Source organism: Poecilia reticulata, linkage group LG15 (genome assembly GCF_000633615.1).
Source record: "Poecilia reticulata strain Guanapo linkage group LG15, Guppy_female_1.0+MT, whole genome shotgun sequence".
In the NCBI taxonomy this organism is placed as follows: Eukaryota; Metazoa; Chordata; class Actinopteri; order Cyprinodontiformes; family Poeciliidae; genus Poecilia; species Poecilia reticulata.
Window position 1 is genome coordinate 30,624,159 of NC_024345.1, and position 13,149 is coordinate 30,637,307.

The window sequence follows — 13,149 nt, forward strand, 5'->3', positions numbered from 1 at the left end:
GAGGGACGGTGCGGTGACGTATGGAGAGAGGGACGGTGCGGTGACGTATGGAGAGAGGGACGGTGCGGTGACGTATGGAGAGGGGGACGGTGCGGACGTGGCCAGGAGGCGGCGCGCAGCTAGATGAGAGGGAGGCGGCAATACCCCCGTGTTTCGTCTTACTTTCGGGGTACGGCTTATATTAGCCGACCCCCCTGAAACCCCCGATACGTCTTACAATCGGGGAAACACGGTAGGTACCACCAGAGCTAGTTTGGCAACTACGAGATCATCAAACTATTTTAAATGGACTGTTCTGTCCATCTGCCCGCCCACAGACTGGAGACCTGACCAGAATCTACTCTGCCTCTCTAATAACTATCCAGACAATAAATCCTCTCTGCAATGATTTTTTATAACCCTTTCAGTTTAGTTAATGGGTGGATGGGTGTTCAGTACTTTTCTTACCTTTTTTGGGAATCTTATGGCCTAGTGCAATCCTCTTGACTAGGTCACATGCTGTTTCAAGGTTGATAACAGCAGCTTCTTTCCGGCTGTAGGAAAACAAAGACAGACATTCATTTTAGAGAAAATGAATGAATTTCATCACCAACCAGAGTTGAAGAGCTTTAAAAGAGGAACTGAAGGAAATGTAAACTCACATGTCAGGCAGGAGCTTTGGGATGATCTCGGCAGTGAAAAGTGTGTTTCTCTTAAAAACACATTCAGGAACACGTTCCATTGGCAGGTGACTGACATGGAAATCCACTTCACTTCCAGTTTTTCTAGAATCTACTTTGGTTGTGAAACCATGAGCCACCCAAGTAAACTCTTTTGGGTCGACCGGTGCAGAATGTTCTAGAGGTAAAAGCAATTTCAGACCTCTTTTCCGAATGCAAAGCAAGCATTTAGCAAGGTCACATTCAATGACCCAATCTGTGATCCATTTCTGATGTAAGAAGAATTTTCCAGTCATAGTGTCTTCCAGCCTCTGAGTGAACTTAACCTCCAGGTTCTCAATGATGATGCCGTCACTTTCCTCCACTGCATTCGCTGCAGATTCCATCTCACAGATGGGTTTCCAGATCTCCATGTATTGCTTTGTGTCTTTATAGAAAAGCTTTGCTGGCTCTTGTGCTGACCGTGTATAACATGAGATGGGGTTGTGGACATGTTGGACACAAATCTCAAACATTGGTTTAATGTGCACCAGCTGGATAACAGGCATGTGACAACCTCTACTCCCTTCTGATGTCATTTGCACCGGCATGGTGCCACCTGGCTGCAGGTGAAGATCAATGTCAGCATAGTGCTGGAAAGCAGATGGTGAATCTTTTGTTTCTGGTCCAAGTGGACTGGTATCCATCAGAAGGGACTTGGACTGGTCCAGGTTTTCTGGTCCAAGTGGACTGGTATCCATCAGAAGGGACTTGGACTGGTCCAGGTTTTCTGGTCCAAGTGGACTGGTATCCATCAGAAGGGACTTGACCTGATCCAGGTTTTCTGTTTGAACTGCTTCAATCACAGCTGTCCAAACTGTCAGTGGAATCTCAATGCATGGACCACGACCTGACATCTTGATCAACTCTTGGTGGATCAGCCTCTCATCCGCTGCATATATCCGCCTTTTCCATTTGAGCATGATGTATTTTTTTTCAGAGTCATAAGTTGGTTGGTCCTCTAACTGTAATTCACTGAACATAACGGACAAAGGCAGACGAAATATGTTCCTGTTGAATGGAAATAACACCTTGAAGCTCTCTTCATCCGGATCTGCAGAAACAACAAAGGCTAGCTTTGGTGCACTCTGCTGTTTTGTGCTCACTGCATAAAAGACCTGTTGAGCCTTTTGCTCAAACTGCTTAACTTTCTTTGAATTGGGGTCAAACTGATGACACAGATCAGTAATCTCAGTACGAGTGTACTGGAGAGCATTGCTACATATGAAAGAGTGCAGGAGCCTCTGTAAGATGAGGTCCATGTAACGTCTAATTGGTGAGGAGGCTTGTGTGTAAGGGTTCAGCTTGAGAGAATGATGTCCAACCTCTGCTGCTTCAGAGGATTTTGAACGGATTAAATATGCTTTGCTTCTGCAGCGTTGCAACTCGTAAATAACGGGTTGGAGCAGAGGGTAGATGTCATCCGCACCCACAAGGTCCACCAGTTTGTCTGTATCGTTTTCTCTCAGAGCTGACTGGAGGTCGTTCCACACAGTCTCCAAAATGGGGAAACGCTCAGTGTGTGGCTCAGGGTTAGGCACAGTTATTTCATCATGGTTGACACTAGAGGACAGTTGTATTAATGCTCCACATTTCTCTTTGAATGTTTCTAGCTTCTCAGGGTCTGGGCTGCTCTGACAGCGGAGCGGTGTGTGATATCTGGCTTTGGACATACATAAGTATTTTGCTGTATAGTTGTTGAAGAACAGACTGATTTCCTCGATCATCTGGTGGGCTTTACGCTTCCCAGGCGACCTGTCGTCATCACCCTGGTAATAAGCCCACTCCCTCCCCAGTCTTAACTTCCTTTGAACTTTAGCAAAGTGGTAGGCCACAGTGACCCCGTCCTCCTCTGTGCTGAATGCGGGAGGATCTCTGTATCTTTGGGTGATGATGTCTTCTGCCTCTTCATAAGTAAACTGCCTTTTGGACCTGATCATGGACAGCTGAAATTTTGGATCTTCAAAAATCTTGTGTGTTTCTTTTTCCACTTTGAGCATCAAGGAGACCGCCCTGCGATCCTGATGCGGCAAAAGACTGAATTGGCCAGTGCTCAAGTTTCCAGGGAACATATGAATAGGTTCTCCTCCTGGGTAATGTGAAGATCCTCGTTCTTCTGCATACTTATCTAGTTCATCACCTGGACTCACATAACTTGCCACATCTGCAATGTGGATTCCCAGCTCATAATGGTCTCCAGTATCTCTAATGCTGATGGCATCATCCAGATCTTTTGCTCCTTCTGGATCAACTGTAAATGTGATTGTTTCAGTTTCATCCTGCCTCTTTTCACTGTCGTTATCTTTTTCTGGAAGACCTTCATATGTATCCAAACTAGTGTATTTGACCTCAAATTCCTCTTTCAACAAAAAAAGTCTGTCATTAAGAGGCCCACTGTTTGGGAGAACATCTGTGACTTTTCCCAAAGGGTAAAGGCAATGCTCTTTCCACCCAATCACCTGCACTACAAAAGCCTTGTCCCTGATCTCACGGACATGGTGAGATCTTACCATGGTCCAGGATCCACTGATTTCCTCCCATACTGGTAGAAAGTTGCGTCTTTGTTCCAGGAGAAGAATGGTTATTTTAGGTGCATTTTTGTTGACGGGCATCATTATCCTTTTTACAAACTTATTACCGGTAGCTGCAGGCCTCTTGGAGTGATCTTCTTCCTCAAGGAAGCATACTAATTCACGGGCAGATTCATTTTCCTTGACAATACCAAGAACTCTAGCTGGCTGCCCTCCCATGGCTGTTTGTACGACCACTTCATCCCCAGTGAAAGCCCTTCCCATGTTGGATCTCCCTTGAACATGTATGCACCAGGTGGGTTTATGAAATGTTACAACATGTCCTCTGTTATAAGACTCCTTCACAAACTTTCCTTTCTTGAATAACTCTGGTTGTTTTTCACGTAACTCTATCAGTTGTTGATCACTAGAAACTTTGAAAGACTTTCCAGACTTCTGGTGGGTAAAGTCTTCAGACTCCAAACTGTCTTCATCTGAACTATATTCAGTTTTCATCTGTTCATATTCGTCTCGCAGCTCTTGCAGAATTGAGTCAGACATGGTTTTCTCATCTATATCTTCCAACTTCTGAAACCTGACTGTTTCTCCTACATCTCGTTCAAAGAAACCTTCAGTATAATGCTTCGGTTCTACACTGTTGTTGCTGAGGCAGTGGAGGATGAAACTTTGCCAGAATCTGGAGCATTTCCCAAAGCAGCAGAGAGCTGCAGCATCTCCAACTACCGTCACCTGAGACTGAGCCCTGGTCATCGCAGTGTTTAAAACACGAGCATCATTGAAGAGAGGCAGGCCAGACGGGTTGGACTCTTTAAGGCTGTCACGGGTTTGTACAGCTGTCAGGATGACTGCTCTGAACTGTTTGCCTGTTAAAAAATGTATTAATTAGGTCAAACTAACATAAGAAAAATCAGACAACTCTTGATCTTTGACATCATGCAGGAAATCGATCAGGATTGAGGTTTGAACTAGATGAAAGTTACCTTGGACATTTGCGAGAGTTTCAACGTTTACTTCAGAGAAGCCTTTTCTTAAAAGGGTGGATCGAATTTGTCGAACCTGTTGAGAAATGACTATTTAAATTATTAAATGCTATCAATGGCAACAAAGTTTATTTTGGCAATCGCATATTTCCATTTTCTGTATGCGTTCATTAAGTTTGATAATGAAGCAACAGCAGGAGCAACAAGAACTTTAACAAATCAACATTTCAGGAAAAAAACACTTCAAAATGTTAAAGTACAATTTTATACAACAAAAACTTTAGTTATTAAGATTACTTTAAACAATTTTACCTGAGAACCTTCTGACAGAACACAAATGGATTTTAGGTCCTTGGGCCCCCAGTTTGTTGGCCAGTTATTCACAATGTCTTCCACAACCTCAGTGACTTTAAAAGATTCTTGCTTGTTATACCAAGACATAGTCCCAATATCCAAGACACATTCTCCCCGAACATGGTGGAACCGGAGAGCGTGATCATTTGGAGGAGCTGGAACGTCTCCTGAGGCTTCAATCACATCACTCTTTCCAACATAAAAATGAGTGGAGACAAACTCCACAATCTCTTTGGTTGAGCGGTAGTTCTGACTAAAGATGATCCTGCTGCTCTGGGCGGCGTCACATTTTTGTCCTTGATAGTAATGGAACAAACGAGTGAGGAGCGTGCAGTCTGAACGACGGTGGTCGTCCACAGAGAAGAGCTGTGGTCCCATCTGCATGTGATCTCCAGCGAGAATAACTCTGGTGTTTGGCCCAGCGAGACTCAGGGCCAACAAAGCTTCACATTCCAGCATCTGGGAGGCTTCATCGATCAGTATGTGGGTGAAAAGTCCTTCTGCGAGCTTCAGGTCATGAAGCAGTCCTGCCATTGTTGCTGTTGTCACAACTACATTGTGGTCTTCCAGAACATCTTTCTTTGGGGGCAGAAAAGACTTTCTATCTTCAGAGAGAAAACAGTATTTTAAGGTGATCTCATCTGTGGCAAACAGAGCCTTTTCACTGTTGGCCTTGATTCGAATTGGCCTCAGTTTGTTATTTTTACTGATGGCAGGATGAAAGTGTTCTCTGATATACAGGTCTGCAGAACTGAAAGGTACAAAATGGACAAGTTAAAACTCCAGTAGGCTTTGAATGGTATCTTTTGAACATTTGGGAATCAAGGTTAAAGGCCATAAATAAGCTCTCACACTAACTTTATACCAAACTTTATATAGTTTTAAGTTTTGTCCTGGTAAAAAGCAGACCCTTGTTCTATGTTTTACTTCTAGCAGACAAAACAATTCCTTCCTGGAAGCGTTGACATTTTTCATATGTCCAGGGACAACAGATGTAAAATAGCCAATTGGCTAATTCTAGTGCATTTACAGTAATATTTATTCATGTGCAATGTCCCTGCCCAATTAATTTATGAATCTCAGATAATTTTGTATTTAAGTTGTTCACGTAGTCAAACTGATATTATTACACAACATTCTTTTACAGACAGCAAGCAGAACCTTTTAACCAAATCTATACTTCCCCCTCACTTCTACCCTGTAGATGTGTTGATAGATCATTTCTACTCTAAAATTTCAGACATCACTGATTCCATTAAAGTGAAGATTGTGTCTGGTAGGAAGAAATGCTCCACCGGTAAGAAGTGAAAGAAACCTTCGTCGATGGCTGAACATAGACTTCAGGCTTTCTAGTCCCAAAGGGAAAATTATTTTCCACAAACCAGTTCCTGCACTCACATCAATAAGTAGACAATTACAACCAACAACTAGATACACGATGACATAATCACAAACCCTCCTGTGACTGAATCACCTGAACTCCAACAGCGTCTGCAATCAATTTGCCAACTTCTTTAGAGAAAATTCATCAAAATTTGAGGGTTAATCTGCATATTAGTACTAATTCAGTACCAATCCTGAACCCAAACATAAAAACACACTGAGCTGAAATGACTGATCTCTACCTTCTGGATTGCTTATAATTCGCTGAGTGGATGTTGGCCAACCTTAAGATGACCAATTGCTATTGGTCATTTTACCAAACCAATCAATATTTCTTAATCTACTTTCTGAACCAATCAAGTTACCTGTTGGTATGGGTGCAAATCAGGATTTTGTTCTGCGGACGCCTGCAAAGTTGGACGGCTGCTGTAGCCATGGTGAAGGTCTTCCCGGTTCCAAAAGGTCCATAAATGAGCAGCGGGGCAGTGAACTTTCCTCCATCATGGGTCCCCGTAATAAAGCCAAGTGCAGACTGCTGTTTGGAGTTCAGGTTGTTGTAGGTGACATCACTGACAGGAACTCCACAGAGCTTGAGGTCTGGCAGGACTCTGGTGGTATCAGGAAGCAGGTCTACAGCTTTGTGCATGGTACATAAGCTGAGACGATCCAACTGAAACTGCACCTCCATTTGATAAGATTGGTTGTCTTTCAGAGAAAGATCAGAGCAGCACTGTTTAGACAGCTGTAGGTGTATCTGGTTCTCATTGGTCCTGAGGTTCAGAACCTTGGCTTCATAAACCTTGGACTTTGGATGGAGAGAGTCTACAGGAGCTATCAGGGCTGACTGGACGTTTCGTTTCAGTACCAGTCCTTCAGGACTGTCCATAGTCAGCTTACGAGGGATGGAAACTGGACAGAAAAGTTCTCCCTGACGAGCAAACTCCATCCCAAACTTTGGATCGTTCAACCTATTTATTGTTGTAATTTGTCCACAAATATTTAGTCTAAAGAAAATAACACAAAATGCTTTTTAAAAAGCAGAAACCATTTTGAGACATGTTAAAGAAACCTGTTAAACGAGGATTTACCTTGAAACCACTTGGTCCTCAGCTCTCTCCTCATTGTACAGGAACTCATGCATCTTTGTCTTGTAGTTTTCAGCTGTCAGTGCTGCTTGGCTGTAACAGGAAGGCTTATAGAGAAGGGTTAGCTGGGGAGGCTTGTACGCCTTCATCAACTCTTCCTGTTTTTCTGTTCTGTATGAACAGGGTATTATGACCCTGTTCCCTCGATTCCAGCGCTCTGCACTTTGCAGGATGACGCCATGATTGAAGACTTGCTCCTTAGTGTCATCCCCCAACTGCTGGCCAACTCTGACCTTCAGTTTCTTCAAGAGGACTGGTCTAATTCCAAAATCTAGCACCAACCACTGTTCATACAAGCCTGGGTGTGTAGATGTGAACGATACGGTGATGGAATAGGTCATGTTGTCACTGAGGAACCTTTCGCCTGCAGAGTAGATGCTTGGTTCAGAGCTGCTGTCAGTGAGGCTGAATGAAGCTCCGGGTTCCTGCTTCAGTAAAGCCACATGCAGCAGCTGTCTCTGCAAGAAAACACAGAACAATTTTTGTTTTCAAAGATTTAAAACATCTTGGACACAACCAACTTTTAACACTGAGTGGGAGATGTGATCCAGTTTAGAGAAACGGCGCTTAAACATCTCATCTTTTCAGACAGCAGCAGAAGACTCTGTGGTGTCCTTGCAGTTGGAGGATAAATCAGCAGCAAATAGCACCAGGGGGTTGGGGTACTCTGATGGTTTCAGTGGTTCCTCCTGGTTCCACATTTAGCTTTCTGACATGTGGAAACTGACTCAAGCCTGCCCCCTGCTGGCCACAATAGTCAAAAAGTGCTGGTGATACTTTAATCAGATGCTAACATAGAAACATATATCCATGCTCTGTCTAGACGTGGCCCACTGCTCCTCCACAAACCATTTCATTTATTACAGGATCTCCTCAGAAGCCACAAAGTGCTGCAGACGCCTGTTAATCATCATTAAGGTCAGGGGTGGCAGCAGAGAAACGCCTAAAACCTGCCGGACAGACGACTGAGAGTCTGAGACAGAAAACCTTTTAATAACGGAGAGTTGTCCTGGTTTGTTCTGATCAGTGTTTATATCCTGCAGCCTGAACATCAGAGGCTGGACAGCAGCTGAGCCGATAACAAACATGGAGGATGACGGTAGATCTGATCTCCCACCAGAGACACAAACACACTGGGCCACTGCTACTCAGGATGCACATCTGGCTGTCAGCAGCGCAGCTGCTTCATCTCTGCACAACGTGAAACAAAAGACCTCTCTGGTGTTAGGAAGTGGATTGAAGAACGAACCTGATTGGAGGAAGTTTGGGGGACCAAAACTGACCCTGCAGCTCCAGTTGTGGGAACATGGAAGCTAAAACACTGACCATCATTACTTCAATGGAAATGTCCGAGACAGATGGAAGAAATGAAAATGAGTCCAGACCATCACCAAGTCAGCACAAACTTTTACTTTTTGTGACATATTTTGGTTTGAGTGTGGAGCAATTTTAAAAGGAAGATTTATTTTATATTAACTAATTCTTAGTTTTGCACATCTTATAAAGCTAATGTTCTGTTGAACCACAGCATTTTGTTTCATTTGTTTAAATATTTTTATTTACACTTGGCAACTTATTTGACTGTTTTTTATTAGCCAAAGTTAGACGCACTAAGCGTTTGATTTAGTAGACGTTTATATATAAACATATTTTAATTCTGGTGACTGGTTATTGTCAGGGCTGCACAGTGGTGCAGTTGGTAGAGCTGYTGCCTTGCAGCAAGAAGGTTCTGGGTTCGATTCCCGGTCTTTCTGCATGGAGTCTCCATGTTCTCCCTGCATGGTGGGTTTTCTCCAGGTTCTCCGGTTTCMTCCCACAGTCCAGAAACATGACTGTCAGGTTAACTGGCCTCTCCAGATTCTAAGTTTATAGTTAAGCTTTGCTCTTCTACATTTACTAGCTTCCTTTGTACTGGTTATTCTTTAGTGTTAGATCTATTTTTTATCTGTGCCACTCTCTCTGCCCTCACACCTGTGATCAGTTTGCCCTGCAGTTTATTACTGGGCAAACTGGTGGCTGAATGATGCAATCAGCTGGGACACTGCGGCCCCCACCAGGACCTGTTTGTGAAAATATTGGCTGCACAATCGTCCGTATTGCTCTGGATCATTCAGCCTCTGGTCTGGCTTTGTTTCTGGATACTCAGTCCAACCGAAACGTGTAAATTTGCTTCTACACAGATGAACGCAGCCTGTCTGAATCACTGGGTTTTCCTGGTTCAATGTTTCCATATATGAACAGAGTTTGTTTACCTCTGTCTCCACCGTGAAGGTCCATCTGAGGTCTGCAGAGATGTTTCCTCTCTCCACTGTTAAATCTTCATCACAGGAGACGCTGACATCATCGACCTGTTCAGACAGCTGTTGGGAATCAGAAGTTAAACCTGTCAGATGGCTAGATGTTGTGGCCAAACCCAACCCATCCCAGAGAGACAGGAGGAAACCAGGATCTGCTGGTTTTGTGTCTCTGACGTCTGAAAACATCACAGGAGGAAATTTTCTCTGCTTTCACTGAACTGAGACAGTCGGGTCAATCATCCCCTCTCTGCGCTAACTGAACTCATTTACGAGGTTCATACTCACCACGTAGACTTCACTGCTGCTGTTCCTGTAATCGTCCAGAAGCTGCTGGTTGTAGCACATCAGGCCCTGAGTCTCAATGCTGCTTCTGATCTCCTCTTCCTCTGCAGATCTCATCATCCACTCCTGCAGCTCCTCCTCAGAATGAGCTTTAGGACACTTGGACCCATATTCGCAGGTTTTTGGTCTACAATGCAAACCTTGTGTTAGTATTGCATTAGAATCTGTGTTTTGATGTAAGATGAATTGATGATTGACACTTGACAGTCCTGATTGAATCCTTGTCAGGCAAACTCTCCCATATAATCAGATGATGCTCAGCAGCATCAGGCTGATATTTACCCAGTTCCCTCCTAAAGAACTGGACAGAAAACTGATTTACTTCCAGCATCTGTACTATTAGACTCTGATCTGATTTAGAGACGTGGTGTTGGGTTTCTGCTAAACGAGTAAATTTATCAACATAGAAATGGTTCGACTGAATAGAAAACCGTGCGGCTCGTCTCTTGATGTCGATTGGTGCCGAGTTATTCCAGATAAAATCAGATCAGAGTCGCCTGATGTGGGCCCTGCTCTGGAGAACCTTGTCTTGATCCGGTGTCGGTTCTGCTAAAGATGAGTTGTTTACCTGTCACAGAGCCACAGCTCCGCCCGGCGGCTGTGTGGAGGCTGCCGTTGTCTCCACCTGGTGGTGGTGTCCTGCGCCAGCAGCTGGGCGTGTTCCAGGCTGCAGCAGTGCTTGTAGAAGCTCTCTGGGGATGACAGCAGCAAGAGGCACACCTTGCAGAAGACGGAGAGCTGCTCGGCCTGCGGGTGGCGCTGCCGGCTTAGCTGGAGGAGCTGAGGCCGGACGGAGAGGCCGCTGCGCTCCACCTTCCACACGGCCATCTCCACTTCGCTCTGGGCCTTCTGGCAGTGGCCAGCAGGGTGCCAGCAGGGCTTACCCTGCCTGACGTGGCTGCAGAAGGTGAAGTGGCAGTGAGTGGGCGGGGGGCGCACCTGGCTCACGATGTGCTTGGCGCCACCGTCTGACAGGTGGTGCACCAACACCGGCTCCCAGCGGTGAGCTGCGTCTGCAGAGCACGTCTCGTTCCACCGCTTTGGCGACAGTTTTGTTGGCCGCTCCAGAAAACAATGTTTGCAGAACTCGATGAACTTACCAGAGAAGTTCTGGAGAATGCTCTGAGCTGCCTGTTCTGCAGTTTCTGGACCCGGGTCCGACTCGGCTACTTGTCTGATTAACTCACTTTTACTGATCTTCTTCTCTCTGAGGTGGTTCCACACAGTGGCCTCCTCAGAGCTCCTGGCATAGGTGCATCCCTGACCCAGAGTGTGCTTGGGACACCCAGAACCCTTGACAAAGTAATCACATACTTTATAAACGACTCCGGGACCCATGTGTGCACCTGTGGGCCGCTCAGAGATGACCTTCCACTGGCTCGAGTCCTTCCCTTTAACTAGGAGGAGACTCCTGCTGCACTTGTGGATAACCGACTGGATGCTGTAAGTGACTTCATTTTCCTGTTTGGAGCATAAATCACAAGCCACCTTCAGATCCAGAGCAGCCAGCAGATCTAGTTGAGCTTCTCCTCCACTGGGTTTCTGTTCGTTGTTGCTCCTGGACTGAGCCAACATGCTGCAGAGTTGCTGATGGTCTATCCCATGCTGCTTTTCAAAGGTCCACACTGCAGCTTCCTCATCACTCCTGGCGTAGGAGCAGCGGTTCTTGTGCACGGTGCAGCCATGGCCCTCCTTGAAGTGCCAGCACACTTCGTATCGCTTTGGGTTTGGAAACGCTGGCCGTTTGGAGACGGGCCTCCAAGCACCGCCCCCCCTGGCTCTGCAGAGCAGCACCTGCTGCTCACACCGGTGCTGGCCAGGTCTCAATGTAAAGGTGATCTGGTTCTCCTGGACGCAGCAGCGGCCACAGGCCAGGGCGAGGTCATAGGCCGACTGCAGAGAAGACAACATGGCGATGCCTTCAGAGCGCTGGAGCAAGTTCAGGGGACCATCAGCGAGTCTGAAACAAGAAGCAGCAGACATGTCAGAACTTCAGCGTCCTGCTTCGGGTTCTGGTTTAGACCAACTCTATCAGGTCAGGGGTCAACATAGGACCTGACCTCTGGGTAGCAGCTGGCTGGCTTAGGGCTGCTGGTGCTGAACACAGAGATCCTTTAATCAAGGCCAAAGTCGGACAGATTCCTCTGATTACTAATAACTGGAACACTGGTCAATATCTTTGTGTATTTGGTTCATGATTGTGGTGATTGTTTCATAATTGGCATGAAGTTTTGATGGTTTAAAGCTCTTTAACGGCTTCGCTGCTCAAATGTGCTACACTAATAAACTTAACATTAAAATAAGAAGCTGTTGGAGAAAACTTTGAGTTGATCTCTGGAATAAGGTGCTGAGAGTCAAAGTTTCAAGGAACAAACACTTTACTGAACATCTGCAGATGGAGAAACATTGACAATGTCGGACTGAGCTCCCATTGGCTGAGGAGACGTCAGCTCAGGTGTGAGTGGAAACAGATGCAAAACGTCAACATGTCAACCAATTCTGAGAACTTTCTGATAACCAAGTTCTTATTCCAAGAAATTGAAAGGTGTGATGCGCCTCATAATGTCAGAGATGGATCTATAGGTTATTCACTGTGTCAATATTTACCCAATGATCAGCAAATGTTGTAGCTGATGTCTTTGTTCTCTATTCATAGGTGCTAAAAGCGGCGCTTTAACTGAGACATGCAGGCGGCTGGGCCTCTTCCTGCTGCATCAGTTTCAGAGACACATTATTATTTATTCCTTCTGCTTGTTTCTGCTGACAATTATGACAATTTGCACACATGGCTGCTGTTGAATAAGTATAAATACGGCTTCAAATAAAAGTATTAACACCTTGATTTTGTTGTTTCTTTAATATAAAAGTAATGCTATTTGAATATAACTATATGTATGAACTTCACTGAGCTGAAGAACCTCTGTTCACCCTTTAGGGGTTAGCTTGCTAGAACTTTGTGCAAAAGTTGATCCCAGGATTTTGAGAGTCTCAGTGTAGCTTCCTTTGTTAAAACTAATCAAAATGAACATATTAAAAAGTATTCGCACTCTCATAAAAGTTTTGGCACCCTGGTAAATTTTGATGCTTATGAGGTCAGGAACATCAGGGAGGTCAGAAATTATTTTAATTCAACAAAACATTTTCAATAAGGAGCTGGAAGCCCAAAGGTCAAAAGGTCAAGATGATCAATGACCTCCTCCTCACCCCATAAAGTTCAATCAGAGATGAAAGAAGCTTTTACAGTTCAGGCACTGTAAAATGTAACTTTGAATTTGATTTAAAAAAACAAAAAAAACTTATGTCAGCAGATTTCGGTCAGAGATACATCATCATCCATCCATCCATCCATCCATCCATCATCCATCCATCCATCCATCCATCCATCCATCCATCCATCATCCATCCATCCATCCATCCAT

The 13,149-nt window shown here is 44.9% G+C and overlaps 1 protein-coding gene across 8 annotated transcripts in view; it reads right to left on the minus strand.

The window, feature by feature from the left end:
* Nucleotides 1–13,149, minus strand: part of LOC103477421 (helicase with zinc finger domain 2) — a 54,785-nt gene that overhangs the window by 35,851 nt on the left and 5,785 nt on the right. For 6 of the 8 annotated variants that reach the window (XR_535647.2, XM_008430542.2, XM_008430540.2 and 3 more), the window contains exons 2-10: nucleotides 10,299–11,690; nucleotides 9,674–9,857; nucleotides 9,344–9,451; nucleotides 7,035–7,549; nucleotides 6,312–6,950; nucleotides 4,522–5,314; nucleotides 4,210–4,285; nucleotides 642–4,092; nucleotides 448–533 (exon numbers count right to left, since the gene is read on the minus strand). Coding sequence is in view for 6 of the 8 variants with exons in the window: in XM_008430542.2 (XP_008428764.1) it covers nucleotides 448–533; nucleotides 642–4,092; nucleotides 4,210–4,285; nucleotides 4,522–5,314; nucleotides 6,312–6,950; nucleotides 7,035–7,549; nucleotides 9,344–9,451; nucleotides 9,674–9,857; nucleotides 10,299–11,690 (7,244 nt within the window). In the remaining 2 variants the exon portion in view is untranslated. The remainder of the gene's footprint in view (nucleotides 1–447; nucleotides 534–641; nucleotides 4,093–4,209; nucleotides 4,286–4,521; nucleotides 5,315–6,311; nucleotides 6,951–7,034; nucleotides 7,550–9,343; nucleotides 9,452–9,673; nucleotides 9,858–10,298; nucleotides 11,691–13,149) is intronic. The other 2 variants (XM_008430541.2, XR_535648.2) reach the window with 2 other exon arrangements.